Genomic DNA, 23,336 nt, shown 5'->3' on the forward strand with positions numbered 1-23,336 from the left:
TTTTCCTGTAATTTACTTAGTTGCTTGAGAGTAAAAACATATCTTGCTCATTTCTGAGTCACCCAGAGATAGCAGGAGTGACTTTGATATAGTCTTTTTGTGTATTTGGTGAATTAATAAATCCCATATTGGGGCTGGCAAGATAACTCAGCAGACTAAAGTGCCTGCAGAGGCAAGCTTAGACAAGCTCAGGAACAGTGGTTTGATCCCTGGCACCACATGCCACACTAGCTCTGCCCCCAGGGTGGGCTGAGCTTCCAGAGTCTGGGCATAGTGGTGCACACCTGTAATCCCAGTTCTGGAAAGCCTGAAAGTAGGAGGGTCACTATGAGTCTGAGCTGTGTACTAAGACCCTGTAACAACCAAATCTATAAAAAAATAAGTAAATAAATAAATCCATGTTTCTGTACTATTCCTTAGCAGAATTCTATTTATGCAATCCTTGATTTATTTTTCCACAATACAGTAGAGATAGATTCACATCATTTGTCTCAATTGTTTAATGATAATCTGTTAAAACCATTTGCTTCTTGTCTGAAGCCTTTTATGGAGAGCACACTTACAAAAGAGATTTCATAAGTCACATGGACAGAGAGAAAGAGTCTGACTCTTCTGAGTCTGAAGGAAGGTCATTGAATGTCAAAGCATATCTTTTAGAGAAGAACAGATCTGGAATCTTTACAAAATACTGTGCTTCCCTGTGGTGGGTTTAATAAATAAATGGAAGCAAAAATAAAAGAAGTATGAAAATATTAACAAAAGTTTTATACAATATTTCTCTGATGGACTAGAATTATCATGAATATTTTAGGAAATCTCTGGGTGTCAGCTTTCCCCAGAGACAAAACTATAGTAAGCATTAAGGGTACACATTTGCAGAGCACGTATTTCCTTTAGGGCAAATTACACCCGTGGAAGTCAGCAGAGCCACAAGGGATTCATTCTAGCCTGACAAGACTACATGAGTTGAGTTATGATAGAAACTCACCCTAGCAGAAATAACAGGAATTCATAGATCCTCTCCTCTCCTCCTAATATAATATCTTTTCATTCCAAGCAACAGAGGAGGAAAGAGCCCATTTGCTACTGTTCTTATTGCAATGACCAAATTTCAACTTTAGAATTAATAGAAGGATCAATTACACTTAATTATTTCTCATTATTTAACCTTATATACAGTAATAAATCCAAAATGGAATCAAGATAGGTAACTTCTATATTTGCATGATGCTACAAAGCTGAACAGGTTATGAAGAATTATTTTTAGACTTTTCTACATTTGAATTTATTCACTATATTAGGCTAATTACCTATATATTTCTATTTAAATAGAATCAGTGTCATGAAGGGCTTCAATAGTTCAATTATATAAGATCTTGTTATATCATAGCCAAAAGCTGTATTCTGTTCTCTGTCATTCTTTGTTGACTAATTGAATGACATAAGCAGAGATTATCGCGTCTGTCATCTGTCTGTCTGTCTGTCTGTCTGTCTGTCTCTCTCTCTCTCTCTCTCTCTCTCTCTCTCTCTCTCTCTCTCTCTCTCTCTCTTTCACCCCCTACCCCCTTCCATACACACATTACAAACTTCCAAGATTTCTGAATCTAAGGAACATTCTCGTAGCTAACCTGTGGATTTTAGCAAAGAATGTGATTTTGGGGCCAGGAAGATAGCTCAGTAGAATAAATGCTTGCCTGGCAAGCACAAGGGCCTGAGTTCAATCCCCAGTTCCACCAAAAAAAAGTGATTTTTAAAAATTTTTATTTAAATTGGAGAAAATTCCTTAATTGCGAATACATAGTTCTTCAATGTGTGCAGCAAAGGGACTATAATATATATTTGTAGAAACATAGAATAGCACAATGACATGATGGGTGATTTGTTAGCATCTTTAAACTTAAATGACAACTTTCTCCAACATTTGCACTTCTAAAATCTCTTCTACAAATCATCTTCTCTTCTTTAGCTCAAAGATCTATGTAATATAGAACTTGCAAGTAACTTAAGTTCCTTGCAGCATTGTTTTACAAAAGCATAACCTAATGAGGATAGTCTAAATTGCATCAGTAGAGCATAAAATTTAAAGCCCACACAATAAAATACTGCACGGTATTAAAATATGAGTTAGAAGCATATTGGAAAGGATTGGAGATAATGGACTTAGATATCACATGAAGTAACAAATCATATTGGAAAATAGTATGCCCAATATGTTTCCAAGTTTGAAAAGTACATGTGATCTAAGTTACATACATTATTAATCCAAATACCACAATACATATTATTATAACCAAAAAGGTATTTGAAAGACTTTATAAGAAATTTAATGATGTATTAACTTTGGAAATGAAAACGCAAGGTCTTTTATTTTGACCTAATTTGAACTTTTATTAAGCAAGAAAACTAGTACAATAAAAATAAATCAATCCAAATCCTTGATTTGCAAGACACAGTAAGTAAAAAAAAAGGATCAAAACAGAAGATAAAAAAGGATCCAGTGATCTTCACAACAGATCAATGAAAAATTTCCAATTAAAAAAATAATTGAGGTAGAAAGAGCAGAAGCACAGAACATGAAGCACAATATAAAATAAACATAAGTTTCATAGGAATTGTAGGATACACGTTTGATAGTGGTACAGAAAAACATGAAAAATATTGTGATAAACATTTCTCAAATTTCATGAAAATTTTTTAATTTAAATAAGCAAATTTGGGGCCAGGGAGATAGCTCAGTAGAACAAGCTCTTGCCTGGCAAGCACAAGGTCCTGAGTTCAATCCCCGGTACCGAAAAAAAAAAAAAAAAAGCAACTTAAAGATTGAAATTTTAATTTAACATGAAAAAAAAGGCATGATGGTACATTCCTATAATCCCCTTACTCAGGAGGTTGAGGCAGGAGTTTTGTCATGAGTTCTAGACCCGCCTGCACTACATAGCAAGACCTTGTCTTAAAAAAACCAATTGATCAATCAATAAGTCAATAAGAAAGAAAAAAGAATATCACCTTCCCCGAAGCCTGTTAGGACCAGAGAAAATAAAAATAAATCCAGAAGCTGCCAAAAAATTATACAGCACAAGAAAAACTTGTATAAATTTTTGGTGCTAAATCTATTCAGACATCATGAGATTAAAACAAGTTACTTTTGGCCTCTGTAATTATAAGAGGTGCTCGAAGGTGGCCATGAGCTTCCAGATGTATATCGATACAGGAAACTATTGAAGGATGTATACGTTTTTGGGCAGATACTGTGTATATGAGACTCAATGCAGAAACACCAAAGATAAAGACCCCAAATAAGCCTAGGAAAAAGACATATTACCTACAGAAAAAAAAAAAAAACCAATAATAAGAGTGCCAACTGGTTCTTTTATTAGAAACAATAGAATCCAGAAAGCATCTTTCACTAATAACACTGTCAAACCAGCATGCTCGATCCTCGGTGTTTAGGGTGAAATAAAGACATTTTCACATAAACAAAGATTAAGAGTTTTTATTTCCAGCATACTTTGCTACAAACTGAGAAGAAAAATATCAAAATTAAATTCAAATTACCAGGAACAATGGACTTATTTACAAAAATAGGCAATGGAATAGATTTAGGCTACAGGCCACAGTGTGACTCTTGTCCTTATGCATCCCATAGACATAATAAAATAGTTGTAGTTACAAAGCCAACAGAAGACATGAGATGCATGGGGAAATGTAAAAACTCTGTTTTCTGCTTCTAACAATTACTTGGAGAGCAAAAATTATTTCAAGCAAAAATAATGGCAATATAAAGGGGTTTCTTAATAAATAGAAGATATGCTAAAAAACAAAAGAAAGCTCAAGGGTTACTTAAACAAAATTACACTATTATAAAGTGAGTATGCAATGTAAATTATAACACAGGATATGAGCAGTACAAGTAACAAAGTTACAAACAGGAAGAGGAGAGTAGTGAACATAATGATTGAAGTGTGAAGTACGCAATGCTCCTAGATGGACTTGGCCAAGTTAAGGATTTGCATCTCTCTATAGCAAGAGTGAGTAATTTTTTTTCCTGGTAAAGAGCCAGATAGCATTTCAGGCCTGCAGACCACACAATCTTTGTGGCAATTATTCAAATCTGCCATTCTAGCACGAAAGCAACGATAGAAAATATACAAATAAATGTGCGGCAATTTTAGTTACAAAACCAGGTAATTTGCAGGGTGTTGTCTTTTATTCTTCCTGTTAAGCATGCACTAAACATAAATTTAAAATACAGTTACAAAGTCATTAGCACACACAAAATAGAACACGGAAAATTATTCAGGTAACTCCAAATAACTCAGAATTGGGGTAACAAGTAAACTATGTCAATGAAGTAGTAGAAGGGTAAAGACAATGTAAATATATATATATATATATATCAATGTAGTATACATAAATTTAGCATGCCAAGAATTATATTTATGATAAAGTTACTAAAAACTGTATCTAAAAGACAGAAATTGTCAGACTAGATAAATAGTAAGCATTAGTAATTCACAGCCTACAAATGATGCAGTTTAAATTTAAAACTACAAATAGGTTGATAGAAAAAGGACAGAAAATTATATGCCATAAAACAATAATCATAAGTCAGAAAGTAAAGATATATTAACATGAATAAAGTAAAATTCAAAACAGGTAACACTATAGGAGATAAGAGAATTCTTTGGGAAGAGAAAATAATTTTAAATATATACAACCAAAAAGTTTCGAAATTCATAAGAGTAAATTCATATAGAAGGCTGCACAATGGGACAAATAACAATTATAATAGGATACAATTATAACCTGTCACTAACCGATTGACCAAGCATAAAAAAAAAAGTAAGGATAAATAACAAATAAATTTGTCATTAAAAAGTCAGGCCCTAAAATACAGTAAGAACATAAAACATTTCAATAAATATTGTCAGCCATTTGGGTATGATTGAAATTTACCGAATAGTACACAGCACAATTCATATGTGCATAAGAAACATTAGCCAAAAGGGGTTATATGGCATGAAATAAAATATCAGTAAATTTTAAAGGACTAAAATTTTCCAGTATATATAATCTCACATGCTTATAGGAATTAGAGATTGTAAAAGCCATAAATTAATACTGCATACTTTTCAAATTCTAAAAAGAGACCTTTCATAATAAAAATGTGTGAAGAGATGTTTGATCTTATATAAACATTATATAATATACAGTTCTCTCTAAACATCACATGGTATTCTATTGATATGTACAATTTTTCTCTTAGTATATCAGTTACAATTAAATTTTGCTTTGAAAATTATAAATAAAATACTTAAATTTCAATACCTAAACAACATATTTATCAAGCCCTTGTTCAAAAAAAGAAATCACAAGAAAAATAAGAAAATAGCCTGAACTAAATAACAATGAAAAAACTATCAAAAAACTACCAAAATTTCTGGATCTCTGTTAAGGTATACAAAGAGAAAAATTGATCCCTCTTACTGCAAAGAAAAAGGTTTTAAATCCATGACTTAAGATTCAATCTTAAAAAACTAGATAAACTCACCCAGAAAGAATAGCTATGATCAATATATCAATGATAACAAATGCTGGAGAGGCTGTGGAGAAAAAAGAACCCTTCTCCACTGTTGGTGGGCGTGTAGAATGGTACAACCACTTTGATAATCAGTGTAGAGATTCATTAAAAAACTAGGATTGGAGATCCCATTTGAACCAGATATTCCTCTTCTGGGTATCTTTCAAGAAGAATTAAAATCATCACACCACAGTGATATATGTGCACTCATGTTTCTAGCAGCACAAGTTGTCATAGCTAAATATTGTAAACAACCTAGACATACATCAATCAAAGAATGAATAAAAAAAAGATGTGCGTTTTTTTATATGAGAGTACTACTCAGCCATAAAGAAGGACAAATGCAATCTTTTATAGGTAAATGGATACAACTTGAAATCAAACTCATAAGTGAAATAAATCAAACTCATTTGTGTAAACATCACATTGTCTTATTAGTGTTAAAAAAACAAACAAGTAAATAAGATCCAGAATGTACAAATAGATAATTGTGAATTGGGAAGAAATTGTTCAAAAGAAAATACAAACTGTGATGAGGAAAGGGGAAATGAAGAAAGGAAATAATAGATGTACACAAAAGATAAAAAAGATTGCTATATAGCTAGTTTCTCTTAGTTCACTAAAATGAAAGTTTTGTACTAATATTGTATAGATAAGATAGCATGCATATATCTTCTACCCTGGATAAGTACTAAGAAGACAACAATATGCAATGTATTAACTATTGTAACTATTCTAATAACCAGCTTTGAAACTCGATTTGTATGCTTATCTTTGTCTCTCTCTAATATAAATAAAAGCTAATTAAAAAGAATAAATTGAAACTACAGTAAGTAGGGCCAGGGAGATAGCGCAGTAGAATAAGTGCCTGCCTGGCAAGTGCAAGGTCCTGAGTTCAATCCTTGGTACCGCCAAAATAAAAAAAAAAAATCTATAGTAAGTAGAATGAAAAAGTAAGGAATGGAGCAGAAGTAAAGCAACACAGACAATTAAGTGAGTCATTATCTGGTTCTTGAAAAGATTAGTCGACATGATAAATCCCTTCACAACTAAGATTTACCTAGGAGAACAAATTAATATCACAAATGAAAGAGGGGATATTACAGATCTTATAGACATTGAAAAGATACTTGCAAGAATATTGTACACGATTCTATACTAATAAAATTTAAACCTTAGGTGAAGTGAATAAATCCCCTACAAAACACCAATTACCAATTCTGACTCAAGAAGAAAGACAAACATCTCCTTAGCCTTGTAACTATTAGAGAAATCAAAGCATGACTTTTTTTAAAAGGTCCTACAAAGAGCACTTCATGTTTAGATAACTTTAGCAACAAAAATTATTGAGCATTTGAGGAGGCAGAGGTAGGAGGATCACAATTTGGAATGTGGCTTATGCAATTTAGTGACTTAGTGAGACTCTCAAAAGAAATTCAAATGAATATCTAACTTTATTTTGATTTTTAAAATGATAGAAAAGAACATATTTTATTGTGGAGCTAACAATGTATATAAAAACGTATCTGGACTCCACAATCATCTAACATGTTTTATATATCGTTTGGTCTATCAGTTTGGTTTTCAATCTATATACATGATAACTAACTTTATAAGGTCTTATGAGTTCAATAGATGAATTTCATAGTAGAATAATAAAGGAAGGGTGGTGGGAAGGGTAAAGGAAGAATCGAAATATGTTATGTATATGTATCAATTGCCTACAGGGAATGCAATCATTATGTGTTATAAACATGTTGTAAGGGGACCGCGGTTCGATCCCCAGCTGCCATTGTCTTACCAAACCCACCCTTATGGCAGCCTGAGCCAGGCAAAAAAAAAAAAAAAAAATCTTCTCAACTTTGGGGCCAGCCAAATAGTACAGTGGACTAAAGTGCCCGTTTTGGCAGAGCACAGTGCCCGGGGTTCGATCCCTGGCATGCCATGCTGGTCCCGCCTTAGGGACACACTGAGACAGCAATTGGGACTAGGTGTGGTGGTGCATGCCTGTAATCCCAGCACTTGGGAGGCTGAAAAGAGGAGAATCACTACAAGTCCCATGTACTTGTAGTGAGACCCTGTATACCCTGCGCTAAATTTAAAAATGTTCTAATAAAACTCTAAATAAAATAAAACTAAAAGGCTAGGGATATAACTCCCTAGCAAAGTTTGGTCTTCAACTCTGAGTAATGACACAAAAAGGAAGGGAGGGGAGAAAGAATAGATAGAAGGGAGGAGAGGAAGAAAGGCAGGAAGGATGGTGAAGAGAAGAGACAAAGAGAGACAAAGGAGAAAGAAAGATTAGAGGTGGTAAGAAAACTTCCTAAGTCATTTTATGAAGCAAATATAATCCTGGCACCAAACCTAATAAAAGCATTACTAAAAAAAATGTAATATATGTTCATGAATACATAATAAATTTTGGAAAAAAAACCCAAAATAGCAAAATAAATCCAGTCATATATAAGTTAAACAATACATCACAAAATAGGAAGGGTTTATTCATTTAAAGCAGGGATGACTCAGCATTTTAAATCTTCAGTGTAATGCATTATATTAACACAATTAATGGGAAACCTGTTTGATCAATTCAATAGATGCAGAAAACACATTTAACAAAATTCAGTAGTTACTCAAAATACAAGCTCTCAGCAAAGAACTGGTCAGTATAGTAAAAAATATGTGTTGCCATTGCACAATTCTTATAATTTTTCCATAGATATGAAATACTTTAAAATAAAAAGTAGAGAAAAACATGAAAAGAATTTAATTTCTCCCTGTCATACAGTTAAATTCTCAGGTCAAATTTTGGGGTATTCCCTTCCCCGAGAGAATCTTTTCAAACTTCCTTTCCTCTCAACTGGCTACCCTTTGTAACCAACCTTATAGAGCGCTACAAAACTTATTATTATGAACAAGATAGTCTACTAACTAATTAGAAGCCCCTGTCAGTTAGCCTAGCTTATCTACCCACCTCCACCTGGTTCCCACTTAGCTGACATAAACCTCTTTCTAGGCACATATGCTACCTTCACTTAATGCCACCTTGTGTTTCTTTTTTAATCAGTTACATGTTTGTGACACATAATGAATACATATATGGTTGGGAGTTGGTATGCATACATTTTCAATGTTAAGCTATGAGATATTTAACCTTCTGTGTCTAATTTATCTTACTTAGCATATGCCATTTCTACCTATTCACTTACTTACACTGTGCTCTTTATCTTGATTATGCTCCTAAATCATTCCAATTGATTTTGCTTCTACTTAGATATGAAGGCTTACATCAAGTTTCTCATTTTCTATAGGATATCCACACCGATCCTGTCCTTCTCTGATTCCCCTAATTTTTAGAGCATGTCTATGCAAGTTTAATAGTGAGTAAAGTCTCCCTTTGTTTCTCTCTACCTGTTTCATATGAGAAGCCTCCCAAGTAGCAGTATTTCCAAGTAAGTATATCCCCTATATTTGATCATATTTTAAGTACCTTTGTAGAAAAAGAATCTATACAATTATAATGCAAAAGTTCACTACAGATTCTCCTTCATTTTTATTTGTGTAAATGCAAATTTTACTATCATTGCATTCTGAGTTTTATTAACATTATTTTATATTCATATTTTACTGGATATATTAATATCTAGTGTCCCATTAGATTATAGTAACATCCATTCATTTATATCAATGATATTAAGTATCTTTGAATGAAGTTTTGATTTATTTACCATTATCTCCCACCTCCAGAATTATTGGAATAGTACATATACATAAGAGTTCAATAAACTATGTCTCTGGCTATATAAAACCCAATGACTAGGGCCAGCCAGATAGCTCAGTGGATTAAAGCACCTGCTTAGGCAAATGCAGGGACCAGGATTCCATCCCCAGTGTGCCAGCTCCACCCCAGGGTGCGCTGAGATGGTGATTGAGACAGGGCATGGTCCCAGTGCTTAGGAGGCTGAAAAACAGGAGGATCACTATATGTCCAATCTGTGCAATGAGACCCTACAGAACCTGTACTAAATACATTTAAAAAAAATTTTAAAAACCAATTAGGGGCCAGGGAGATGGCTCAGTGGAATAAGCGCTTCCCTAGGAAGCGCAAGGGCCTGAATTCAATCCCTGGTTCCACCAAAAAAAAAAAAAAAAGAAAAAGAAAAAACCAATTAACTAAGAGCTCTAAAACCATCTGCCTTTCATGTTTTTTAGTAAGTGCTGTTATTTAGTTTAATTCAGGCCGTACATTCTTTCTGACTAATACAGCACATATCTCCTTATTTCCTATTTTCTCAAAACTTTTGTCTTACACAACCAAGTTTGTCCTACAGCACTTCTAGTGACCCAGCCAATTCTTCTGGTACCACAATTCCCTCTTTCAAAGATCGAGTATCCTCCAGAGAAATCATGCTAATTAAAGAGATAAAAGTACCTAACTACCAAATCTCAGGTTGTCTCTTTCAATTAAAGAACAGTTCATAGGAAGAAATTTTTCTCCTTGATTTCAGCAAATTAGAACCAATTTAGAAAATGAAATTTCAATAACTCCTTGTGATCTTCTAACTTCTAATCTAGTCATTTTGTACTCCACAACTAAACACACAGTATAAACATCCTTAGAGCAATATTGTTTTAAAAGGAAACATCTTATTGTCTCTTTTTGAAGAATTCAAAGCAGGATGGCTCACTTTATTTTAATTATGCTACAAACTTTTTCTCAAAGGAGGTAAAATTGTTTACACTTGTAAGTGGTTTGAGAGATTATTTCTAGCTTATGCCAGAAATACCTGCCTACATAACTTCTATTTCCTTTCCTATGGAGTCCCTTAGTTGTCAAACTAGAAATTCTATGGTTAGTGTATTTCTATTGAAATATGTTGTGATCCACTCATCAACAATCAGAAAATTCCATAATTCTATGAACCAAGAAGCCAAAGCCTTGTCAAAACCATTCTCTCCTTACATGGAATTGAATAGCTCTATGTAAGCAAAGCAAAATGTCCCTCACAATAGGTACTTAGCTTACTGTGTGTTAGCAGATATTAACATCCTTCTTGCAATGAGGAACTAAATTTTTCCAGCTAATTCAGATATCTTGGTAGCTTTGTAATGTTGCTCCAATAGCAGATCACTGAAAAGTGGTTTGCTACAGTTATCCTACAAATGAACTGACTTCAAGACAATCTAACTTGTGTTCAAAATTTAAAACACCCATAAAACTGATGTCTTTTCTACTATGAACTTTCAAATAGAGACTGTGTGATAACTGAATGCCAACAGCTGCATTAGAAAACTCACATTTTCATGCAATAGCAGCAACAAATGTCAGAAAGAACTATGAAGAAAGTTTAATGCGCTTAATAATAAGATCTGTAATACTCTGAGGACATAGTTTTTCAGGGTAAAAGAGCCAAATACAAGATTTTCTTGAGGGAAAGTAATTTCTGCCAGCCAACCTGTTAAAAAATTAGCTGTGACCTGTACTTAAAAAAGAAATGGGCATGAATCTTATTGACCTTTGTCAAGATGTTGATTTCTTGTCATATATGATGACACCTTCAAATGTTCCCAAACTATGAGTGATAAATGTGTGACTGCTCATTGGATGATATGGAAAAGTCCTGTTGAATGGTACAAACCACTCAATCGGACAGTCATGCATGTATAGCTCTGTCATGAATGTGTTAAGGTAAATCCATCTATAATAGAATACTTTTTAAGTGGACCTTTACACTTAGTGCTAAATTTCAAGAACACAAATACTGATGGACCTCATAAGTATTTTGTAAAGAACACATAAAAACTCATACTTGGCCAATATACTGCAATCCTTAAAACTAGAGGCTTTTCATTTTCTCATGTTCCAATGTAACCAGGCCCTGGACATAGCTTCAGATATACCTTTTCTACTTCCAGAGGCGACACTGGTGGTTAGATTTGCCCAGCCTCAGTGGACATTACATAGAAACATTGTGGGCTATCATTTATAAAAATTGCATATCATCAAAAACCAGGAGGTTGACTTCAATATGTGCCCACGGTAGAGTTTTAAAAAGGAACTTTTTAAAAGATGAAGCCCAATGGTAAAATGCTTACCTCACATATGTGATGCCTTGGGTTCCACAGCTAGTATGTGTGTGGGGGGGGAACAACCTGCATCTGTTATTTAGTTATTTTTCTTGTTTAAAAGTACAAGAGAAAGTGTTGTCCCTTGCTCCTCTAATGCATAAGAGAGGCCTTTGGTTTCAGAATCTGTAGGGATCTGAGTGAAAGAATCCCTGTCTATAATGAACCACACAAAAATCATTTCACTAACATGTCATAAACGATGACGAATAAAGGACACAATCATTTTTCATTTTTCAACTTGAGAGATGGGAATAAGGGAAAAAAATAGAAGCTTTGAGTTCCACTGGTGATTCCAGGAAGAGAAACTATGAACTGAAACTCAAAATCTCTTTAATTAGTCAAGGACAAAGGAACCTGCAAACCACATAAGGACAGATTCTCAGTACAGAACTGCTGAAGTATATTTAAAATATCCTTCAAACAGAAAGACAACACAAGTAAAACTATTTTACTTAGAGTGCAAATAATTCTATTTTCTGCTTAAAATAATAAAGTTACAAAAGTCAGTGACTAGAGAGGGGGATTATGATTACAGTGGCTAAACGGAAGGTAAGACTGAAAACATCTGCTCCAAAGAACCCCTAATTACATCAGCTATGGTCAGTTTAGAATGCATTTTACTGGTCCCACATCTATTTTCTTATATTACGAACTAATAAACACAGAAACTAACAAAAAAATAAAATGAACACAGAAAATAAAACCACATAGATAAGCATGAACCAACCAACTCTAGCCTATTAGTCTTTTCTGCCTACTCTACATATACAAAGAACAGAAGCAGAAAGACTTAAAAGTATTGCAGGCATCCAAGTTAGATAGAAATATTATAGGCAGTCAGACAGGGCCAGGACCTCGAAGGAGACAGCACAAAGGATGAGATGCCTTAGAACTGTGGGAGGGACGGATGCTCCTGCTGTGAACCAGACCTAAAGACCTAAAGGCCAAACAAATGCTAAAATAGTAGCACCTGGGATTGATATTCTAAATGGGTATCCATCACCGGAAAAGACCCAAGTGAATCACTAGCCCAACCCCCAATGTGAAGAGACCCTGTCCCGCATTCCAACCTCCAATAGGAAAAGACCCTGTTCCATATTCATGCCCGCTTGCTATGTGACTCTCTTTCCCATTTGATACTGGATTTAATCAGTTTTACCTGAGCAATGCTGCTTTTAATTCCATTGGTTGACCATAGTTTTGTCCCACCTCCTGCCCACCGAAGCGAGTTCCCATTCTCTCCACCTTAGCCCCACATGGTTTTTGCACTATAAAGGTCCCTGGAAGAGACAGCTTCCCGGGTAACTACCCGCTCGGGCCCCCCTCCTGTCCATCTCTGGGACAGGAGCCTTCTTTCCCTCAATAAATATATTCTGCTCATAACCTCCGTTTGTTCCTAAAATTCATTCTTCGGTTTTAGAGAACAGGGACTCCTACAGGTCAGGTCGGGAGATCTTTTCTCCCTATGTCATTTGGAGGTTCCCTATATGGTTTGGAGGTCACCCACCCAAGATCAGTTTTTCTCCCTGTATCAAAAGGAAAAGACTAACGGTAAATTCAAATCACCCATTACCTAGACCTGTGAGAAACGTTTTGCTCTAATATTATAATTGCTATTGTCCTGGAGGGGAAGACAAAAAGATGGGGAATAGCAAAAATAAACCATTCTGATACTTCATATTTCTTTGATAAACCTGACAACATTTGCAAGAAGAAGAAGCCAAAAGATATCTATTGAGCCACAAATAGCCTCTCACAGAACAAATCAATCTTTTAAAATAATCTTTAAATAACACCTATATATCAATAACAATATTGTTTGTGTTAATAGCCTCTCTCCCTCTCTATCATACACACACACCCACCAAGGAAAAAAGGGAAAAAGATAGCACCTTGTGGGGTTTTGTTTTGTTTTTAGTTAAGATTTTACTTCAGTTCAGACTAGCATAATACAGATGACCTTTTAAAACCTTAACATAATTTTTTCCTTTAAGACTCTGTCATGTATATTATGACACAACAAAGAGAAGAAAATGGGATCAACAATTAACTTGTACCAACAATGAAAGTGAAAATCTGACTTGAAAAGTAAGGCAGTGACAAGCAGCCATGAGTAATATGTCCAGTCAGAGAGGTGATAGGTAATATCCTACAAATAAAGATGAAAGAGAGCCAATTATGATTATGTGATTCACATAAATAAGGCTCTAAGAGGAAGTCAATATATTGCCACAGCTTTACCATTACAGAATCCTTTGAATGTTAGCATTGCTCTTCTGTTTTCTGCCATGTGACCAACTTTCATTATAGATGTGTTAATATACTAACAATTGAAGTATAACCGTATTTGTTAGCTATTTCAATTAGCAAGTACTTCTATTCACAAACAAACATTACCTACACTCTAAGCCTTACCCAATAGGAAATGCCTCATTTGATGAACATTTCTGTTTTCAAATAATTTGGTCTGCAAACAAAGCCACTGGGCACAAATTTGCTTCCATTCACAAACTCCACATCAGGTGACAAACATGACCACAGGCATCTTTCCCATACAAACAGAGACAGCTATCTTACTCAAAATTGTACAACAAAATAAGTTCATAAATCATGGTACCATGGTATTATTGCCTTGAAAAATAATCATATACATTTTTCCTGGACTTTATTTTTTATAGAGAATATGGTACATATATTTTAATTCCTAGATACAACTGAGTTAGAAGCCAGTAAAAAGTCCCAGCAGTCTTTCTCGCCATATAATAACACATTTGTCAATGTCTTATGGAATGATTATAGACAGAAATAAATTTTTAAAGTTACACGCATGGTTTGTAATTACACTTAGAATAAATCATCAAAACTGAAAGACATATTTAAGTGTTATTAAATAGTTATTAAGCTTTGACTGGGATATCTACCATCTAAAACTAATTTCTTAATACAATCATGGCAGCCTGCCAGACTACCATGTTCTAGGAACAGATATTTCCTCTCAAGAAATTGCTCTTCAGGCAATTAGCTCATATTTTGAACTTGAAGGTTTTAAGATTCTGCCTGTTAGGGACTTGGCACAAATTTGAAGAGTTAAAGCTCACTGATATTTATCTAAAACATTCATTTAAAATGTAACCCTGCACACTCAATTAGAAGCAAAGGATATTTATCATTAAAGGCCTCCTATCTTTCATTTACAAAGGTTTAATCCCATATGTTATTCACTAGCAAGCATAAATACATCTAAGTAAAACTTTAACATGCAATTGTCCATGAAGAATGTGGTAGTCATTTAATTTTAACAAAATTACTCCAGTTCTCTAACATTTTCTCAATTTCACAGTGGTGGGCTAAAAGCTCATTTTTTTCTTTGGCTATTTTCTAATACAACTAGAATACAAGTGCTTCTCTTTAAAGACATTCCTGGCATAAGGCAAAGATGTCCTCTAAGTACTCAAAAAAGCTGCAGATATTTAACCAAAAATAGGAAGAAGTTGCCAGCAACTTACCAGAATTTCTCTTTGACACCATCTTCAAGTTTGTGTTGACTACAGAACCGACCACAAGAACCAAAAGAATGGGTGGCTTCATTGTTACCTTTCTTTCACAGCTGAAAAGTCAAGAAAAAGGGTGATGAAATTGGAAACATAGATTTTTGGCTTTAACGAAACAGCAACAACTGATTAAGAATTCCTATTTTCAAAATCCAAAATCTGAAATGCTGTAATGTATCATTAAGAATGTTCAACTAGGAGCTGGGGAGATGGCTCAGTAGAATAAGCTCTTCCTTGGCAAGCACAAGGGCCTGAGTTCAATCCGCGGTTCTGCCAAAAAAAAAAAAATGTTCAACTAGTATCTATGTAAAGATGCCAAAATGTGAGCTATGTCCGATCTCCTGTTTTCATGAACACTGTTCATGCCATTGCATGTCTTCCTCGCCTACTCTAAAGGTGATCTACAGAAGTCTTTTATAAGTTTTCCTCTCAAAGTAATTCTTAATTGGGGCTGGTGAGATGGCTCAGTGGTCTAAAGCACCTACTTAGAACAAACTTAGCAAAGCACAGGGACCGCGGTTCAATCCCCAGCACCACATGCCAGCCAGCCCCGCCCCCAGGTGGGCTGAGCTGGCCACACACAAAATAAATAAATAAATAAATAAATTTTTTAAAAAAGTAATTCTTAATTGATCATAGGTGTTGGAGAATGAGTGTACGAATTCCTGCACCCCTTGGTATATTTCAGAGGATTGAGTGGCAACCTGCTTATTAATACACTTTATTTGCATTTTTTCTCTTTCAGTCTGGTGGCATCATTCCCTTGTAATACTTGCTTTAGTGTCTGCCTTTTTGAAGAATCCAACTCAAAAGACCATTAAGTGTTCCAAACAAGTCTTTCTTTTCCATAGACTTTATCTTCTTAATTTCCAGATTGTACACTTGCTAGACAAGCTCCTCTCTGCTACTCTAGCTCTCCTCTTGTCTCTAGCTCTCATTATGTCTTCCTACACATCACTTGTATCACCTTAGTGATGTTGCAAACTGTAGAGTAATGGTTCATTCCTAATTTAGTACTTCCTGCTATAGTGACTCACCAACTCATATATGTTGGCTGAACATTAGGAGTTTGTTATGCCTTTCTTGCCCCAAACCTATTCTAACCATGATTATACCTTCACTATTTTGTCTAAAAGCTTGGGCTGGGGAGATAGCTTAGTGACCTAAGTACCTGCCTGGCAAACGCAAGGTCTTGAGTTGAATTCCCAGTATCACAAAAATAATTAATTAAAAGCTAATTGCTTATAGGGACTTTAATTCAACAAGATAGAATACCATTTTAGGTTTCAGGTGTTTGCTAAATAGAGATTTAAAAAGATGAACTAAGAAGACTCTTTAAAATATGTTGACAATAGGGCCAGCGAGATAGCTCAGAAGACTAAAGCACCTGCTTAGGGAAGCTTATGCAAGCACAGGGACCATGGTTCTATCCCGAGCATGACATGCCACACAAGTCCCACCCCCATGGTGAGCTGAGCCAGCCAGAGTCCAGGTGTGGTGGTGCATGCCTGTAATCCCATCTCTGTAAACAGGTAGATCAGTACGAGTCTGATCAATGCAGTGAGACCCTGTACACCCTGTAGACCCTTCCCTAAAATACAAAAACTAAATAAATAAACTATGTCTAAGATTATAAAATGCAGCTCCTTGCTTTCAAGGTGCTATAACCTAATTGCTGAGATGCATGAATACTAAAATGCTTAGTCAAGTGCAAGATGGTGAACAAGTTAAATTTGTTAAGTGGTAAGGGAATATAAAGAAAAGTGTTTTGGGGGCCGGGGAGATGGCTCAATAGAATAAGTGCTTCCCTGGTAAGCGTAAGGGCCTGAATTCAATCCCTGCTTCTGCAAAAAAAAAAAAAAAAGTGTTTTGTAGTATGTTCAATAGATAACACAGATTTCCCATTTAAAGGCAAATTCTGCCAAGCTGCCAATTCAATATAGTCAGACAAAATGATAAACATTGTCAAGTTCCTGGCTATGTTCATTTGCAACACATGTCAGGATGAAATATCATTATTGATCAAGCACTGTCTCAGGACTGTGACCACTGGCTCCCAACATATGGTTCCACACATCTGTTTAAATACTAAAAGTGTCAAAAAATTTTTAAATTATACCCTGTAAATCTTATGCTGAAATTTAGGTTTATTACATTATAATTTTTTGGGGGGGGACTTTACATCCAACTCTTGTGTGAAGCAAGAATATGGGACCATGCACAATATCTACTATAATGACAATTACACTACTATTCAATTGTTTTAATTTTTTTCTAAAAAAGAGTCTTGGGGGCTGGCGAGATAGCCTAGTGGACTAAAGCACCTGCTTAGGCAAGCACAGAGACTGCAATTTGATCCCGCGCACCACATGCTGCACCAGCCCTTCCCCCAGGGCAGGCTGAGTAGGCCACAGAGTCTGGGCATAGTGGTGCATACCTGTAATCCCAGCATGGGGGAGGCTGAAAACAGGAGGATCACTATGAGTCTGAGCTGTGTAGTGAGACAATGTAACAACCAAATACATTTAAAATATACAGTCCTCCTACTATGAATATGAATATGCACTGGTTCTTACTTGTGAAGTTCACAGGCCCCTGAGAGCTTTATTTTTACTGATTCCCTGAGGTTAGAATGCAAAAATCTTCTAAAGGCCACATGAGGAAATGGGAGAAATAAAGATGCTAGACCAATGAATAATGAAGACACTACTATTCCCTGCCTTGGAGTACAAAATTCTGCTGTAAGCAGTGTTATCTTACCTAGAGAGTTCTTAGAAATGTAACTGAACTAAAATATTAACAAATAATTATAATAAGGTTATATTCAAATGACTTCCAATTACAGTTAGCAAATTATCAACTCCACTTTATTCTCTCCCTGCCTTAAAGAACCAGGTATACCAGGTTATGAACTTATGCAAATTTTATAAATTATTTATATGGTAAACTCTTGACTATAGATGCCTAAAGAAGTTTGACATATAGATATATCTATACATAAAAAACAGAGTCAATTAAAAATGACAGCTAGTTACAGAGAGAAAAAATATTTCTCATTACATTCTTATGATCAGAGAAAATTACAGCATTTGAAAAATGTTTTCCAGGGCTGGTGAGATGGCTCAGTGGTCTAAAGCACCTACTTAGAACAAGCTTAGCAAAGCACAGGGACCGCAGTTCAATCCCCCAGCACCACATGCCAGCCAGCCCCGCCCCCTTGGTGGACTGAGCTGGCCACACACACACACACACACACACACACATAAATAAATAAATTAAATTAAAAATAAATAAAATAAAATGTTTTCCAATCATATATTCTATAGTTGTCAACAACAAAGTCTGGTAGTCACACAGAGATGATCATAAAATCCAGTTTAACCTTCAATCAGAAAATAAAGATGTAGCCTTTGACAAAACTCAAAATACCTTCATGATAAAAGCCCTGAGGAAAGTAAGTGTAGAAGGATCATACCTCAACATAATAAAGGCTGCATATGATAAAACCATTGGCAACATTCTACTTAATATGGAAAACTGCTATCATTTCATCTAAAATCAGGGCTGGGGTGATAGCTCAGTAGAATAAGCGCTTGCCTGGCAAGTGCGAGAACCTGAGTTCAATCCCCAGTTCTGCCAATATAAAATCATTTCATCTAAAATCAAGGAGAGAAAGCTGTCCAGTCTTATCACTCTGCTGCTGGAAGGAATGTAAATCACTTCAGCCACTATGGAAAGAGATGTCGAAGTTGATCCAAAAACTGAAAATAGAAGTACTGTATGACCCAGTGTTATAGTTTGTATCTAGATGACTCCAAAAGCCTCATGTGATCATAAGTAGTGAGTTAAGTGAGTTTTAAAGTAGCTTGATTAGAGTGTGTGAATGTTGAGTAAAGCTCTGTGTGTGTGTGTGTGTGTGTGTGTGTGTGTGTGTGTTATGCTGTGTGTGAATGTTGGTTAACAATGTAGGGTGTATGACTAAGAGTGCCTCACTGCAGGTATGGGTGACACCAACAGGTTTATAGCCTGGGTAGAATATGTAATTCTTTGGTCTTTGGGGCCAGGGATATTGGGAATTGATCTCAGGACCTCACACTTGCTAGGCAGGTGCTGTGCTACTGAGATATGTCCTCAGCCTGTGGATATAATATGAAGGCAGAAAGAAAAGGCTACTTGAGCTGCTGCTGTGGTTACTTGCTGTTTTTCTACCTTCTGCCTGCCACAACATGAACTTTTTCTTCTCTGTGATACCCCTCTGCCATTCCATCTGCTTTGGACACAGCTGACTACGGAGTGAAACCTCTACAAAATGTGTGTGAAAATAAACTTTCCATCTTTAACTTTGTCAGCTATGTTGTTACAGCAGCTAGAAAAATAACCAAGACAGAGTATAGTATGAGAGAAATGGAATAATTGCTACTATGTTTGCTGGCTACATGGTTCAGGAGCTTCTGGAACACCTCCAAACTGAACTCATGTGAGATTCTGATCAGAGCTCAGAAGACCAGAATGCTGACAGAAAAGTTGCCAGTAAAGACCAGACTAAGGAATTTTCTGTAGAGGAGGACTGTACTGGCTATTGGACCATGTACGTTACATTTTGGCAGAAATTTTTGTCTACATTTTGCTTTTGTTCAAGGACTTCACCTGAGGCTCAGATTAAATGTGACAGACTAGTTAATCTGAACAAAGAAATTTCAAGGCAGTCTAATTTTGAGATGGTGCCATGGCTACTACTAGACACTTTTAGTAGGATATGTGTTGAAAATCAAGAGCAAAGAGCCCAGTTCAATGATAAGAAGTGTTGATTTTGACCAGAAAGGAAACTCCACTAAAGTTGCAGACTGCAAAGATAGAGCAGAAGACAACTTTACTGCTGAGAAGGAACAAGACAACAAAAAATATCCTGAGGATATAAACAAAACTACCCAAACTCCAGCCTTTGCAGTCTTAGGGTACCAAAGGTGAAATATTTTTTTGAAAAAGAGAATCACAGAACACCATGTTCCAGAATGGTGTTGGCCTAGGGAATTTGTTTCTTAGGATTTGGTTCATACTGCTCAGCCATCCAGGCTCTCAACCTTTACAGACAAGAGAAAAAAGAACTTGGATACTGTTACAACTGGAGGAATAATTTGTCACCATTCATGTGTTGCTACTTTTAGGTACATGCAGAATGCAAGAATGATTGGGTTAGAAAGGCTGCCCCACAGATTTCAGAAGGCATGGGAGGCCAGGCAGTTTTCCCATAAGAGGACAGTGTGTGATTCTGTGAATATGAAGCTGAAGGTGCCGTGGAGATTACTAAAGAACAGAGAACCCAGGAATGTGGATTGTCTGAGGAAAGCTTCAAGGAACAAGCAAAACAGGCCCAAGAAAGAGGCCATGAGAGCTACAACTACCACCAAAGTCATAGGGGAATAGCCACCAAAGATGTTTGGAGTTCACATCTTGGCACAGATTGCCTAAAATTCAGGATGTGGAACTAGGAGATTAAATGCTTGCCCTGCTGTATTTTGGACTTGTGCTTTTCCCATTCTTTTCTATCCCCCTTTATAGAAGGGGAATGTTTATCTTGTGCAACTGTAAGACACCCAGCTACGTCATTCTTTAGTCTACATACTAAGGAATTCAAGTCAGTATTCCATAGAGACCCTTGCAAACCCATGTTTATTGTTCTACAATTATGATAGCTGATGTGGGTGCAGCTGGGCTGGAAATCAATCACATATGTGGTGTTTAAGCAAGGCCAGCCCAAGAAAGTGGAGCTTTCCGAGGCAAGACAGAGGAAAAAGTTGTTAGGTAGATCCTATTTCCCTTGAGCAGAGAGCTTTCACCTGTTATCAACCTCTTACTGATGATACAAATAAATGCACTGCAGTCATTCAGCAGTTCCTTTTATTCCATCAGAAGAGAGAGCTCCACCTGACCACAGCTTCCTGTGTTCTCATTCTTGTCTCCATTTCTTCATCCTCCACTGTCTTCCCTCAAGGAATTTAAAGAGCTGTGCTGGATGAGTCAAGCCAAGATATGTAATAAACATAGGTACTTACCAACAAATGAGTGGTTAGAAAGGCACATACACAAACTAAGTGGAGAATTATTGAGTCACGAAGACAAAAAAAACAGCATCCTCAAAAAAAATTATATCATCTGAAAATCATCTTGTTAACTGACATGAGCCAGACTCAGAAAGACAAGTATGCCATTTTTTCTCTAATATGTAGAATCGAAAAACAACAATGACTTTAAGAGTGGTAAGAAGAATATTATTATTAGACAAGAGGCAGGGAATAAGAATGATGGTATAAGGGAGAGCAATAGGGAGGTATGATAAAAGCAAAATATTGTCTGCACATATGAAAATATAGTACAACACTGAAATACAATATTTTATTAAAATAATATGCATATATATATATATATTTAAGAAGATAATAAAGCAAAGACACAAATATTTTATTGAGGCTAAACTTACAAAGGAGGAAAGCTTGTTTCTCAATTAGATGGATATTTGGAAAAGGTCTCAACAGTTATGCAATCCTACTTTCAACCCATTGAGAAATATTTTTAGAAAGTAATTATTTATCTAAGTTGTCATTAAGTACTATCATTTTAAAACAACTACATGAAGAGGCCACATATTCCACTGAAAATTCTATTAGATATAGACAGAACAAAATATGCAGCTAAAACCAGAAGAAGCAGAGATATACAAAGTAGAAAAATGGAGAGATGGCAAAAGACAAAGTTAGCTATGACACAGATTGAGATGAAAAAATTCACAGAGGAAACAAGAGCAGAAATTGTTATTTATGGCTGACTGATACTGCACCATGTGAATTATCATATTTTCTTTATCCATTTATCAGTTGATAAGCACCTAGGCTGAGGCTTTGTATCTTGTTACTCATGGGGAGGGGAACTGTTCAAACAAAACAGAGATTAAAACAAACCTTGATATACAGAGAAAGGAAAAAATGAGATAAGAGGATATGGAGAAGGGAACTGGTGAAAGATAAAAGAGCCAGTGCATTATGTACATATACCAACTCCCCATAAGGAATATGATCATTATGTAATATAAGCACATAGCAATCAAAATGAAAATTGAAAGAATTGGACAAGGGAGTAAAAAGAAAAGCAATCCTATAGGAAAGAATTCAGTGCAATTAACTATACAATTTTTTTTTCCTGTAGTAACTACAGTGTCCTATTTGGGCTCTGTATATACATAGTCCTCAAAAATAAAAATGTCATTTCACAGCTTCCCTTGCAGCTGCATATAGCCAAATCATTGCACTTCAACTGTTAAAGTGTAGCCAAAAATTTTATGTTTGACATGAAATAGTCTTCTTCAGGACTGTTCCTATCAGCAGACCTAGAAGTAGAGGATCTAACGCCTTCTCTTTTTTTCTGTATTTTAGGGAAGGGTCTGCAGGGTGTTCAGGGTCTCACTACTAGATTGGACTTGTAGTGATCTGCCTGTTTACAGCCTCCCAAGAGCTGGGATTACAGGCGCGTGCTGCCACACCCAGTCTCAATCGCCTTCTCAGCACAACCCAGGGGCGGGGCTGGCACAGCAGGCCCAGGAATCAAACCCCCAGCCCCTGTGCCTGCTTACAGGTGCTTTAATCTGCTGAGCTATTTGGTCAGCCCTTATAAGGTCTTCTAAGTTGTTTAGACAAATCTTTCATTATCCAACACTTTCCTCTAAGAATAAAAAGTGTAAATATTTGTATATACTGTATGATATTATAAAGCAGTATAGCATGTAAGAAGGCAATTTGGTAGTACTTGGCAACATTTAAAGTTCTTATGAATTTATTTTTGGAGATTATATTACAGAAACAACTGTATACATAAAATATATTCATGTACATGCATGGTCAAACAGTATAGGCTTTGATAGTAAAATTGTAGGAACAAACTAGATAACTTTTCATGGGATAGAGGAAACATCCATATTGCAGAATACTATTCAGCCATTAAAGAGACTGAGGTAGAGAGGTTATGTATAGATATAGGCAGCTCCATAAAATATGTAAGAATCAAATACAGTCTTACATATAATG

General features: G+C 35.7%; 1 protein-coding gene across 2 annotated transcripts in view; it reads right to left on the bottom strand.

Moving 5' to 3' along the window:
* The window catches only part of Il1rapl2 (interleukin 1 receptor accessory protein like 2), a 1,644,749-nt gene that overhangs the window by 1,483,512 nt on the left and 137,901 nt on the right, over positions 1-23,336 (bottom strand). Inside the window, exon 2 of one of the 2 annotated variants that reach the window (XM_004646205.2) lies at positions 15,217-15,317. In XM_004646205.2, the coding sequence (XP_004646262.1) occupies positions 15,217-15,298 (82 nt within the window). In that variant the 5' untranslated portion in view covers positions 15,299-15,317. Of the gene's footprint in view, positions 1-15,216; positions 15,339-23,336 lie in introns of those variants that run through there. The other variant, XM_004646204.1, reaches the window with a different exon arrangement.

The sequence above is a fragment of the Octodon degus genome, unplaced genomic scaffold, assembly GCF_000260255.1.
Source record: "Octodon degus isolate 3935 unplaced genomic scaffold, OctDeg1.0 scaffold00259, whole genome shotgun sequence".
Lineage (NCBI taxonomy): Eukaryota > Metazoa > Chordata > Mammalia > Rodentia > Octodontidae > Octodon > Octodon degus.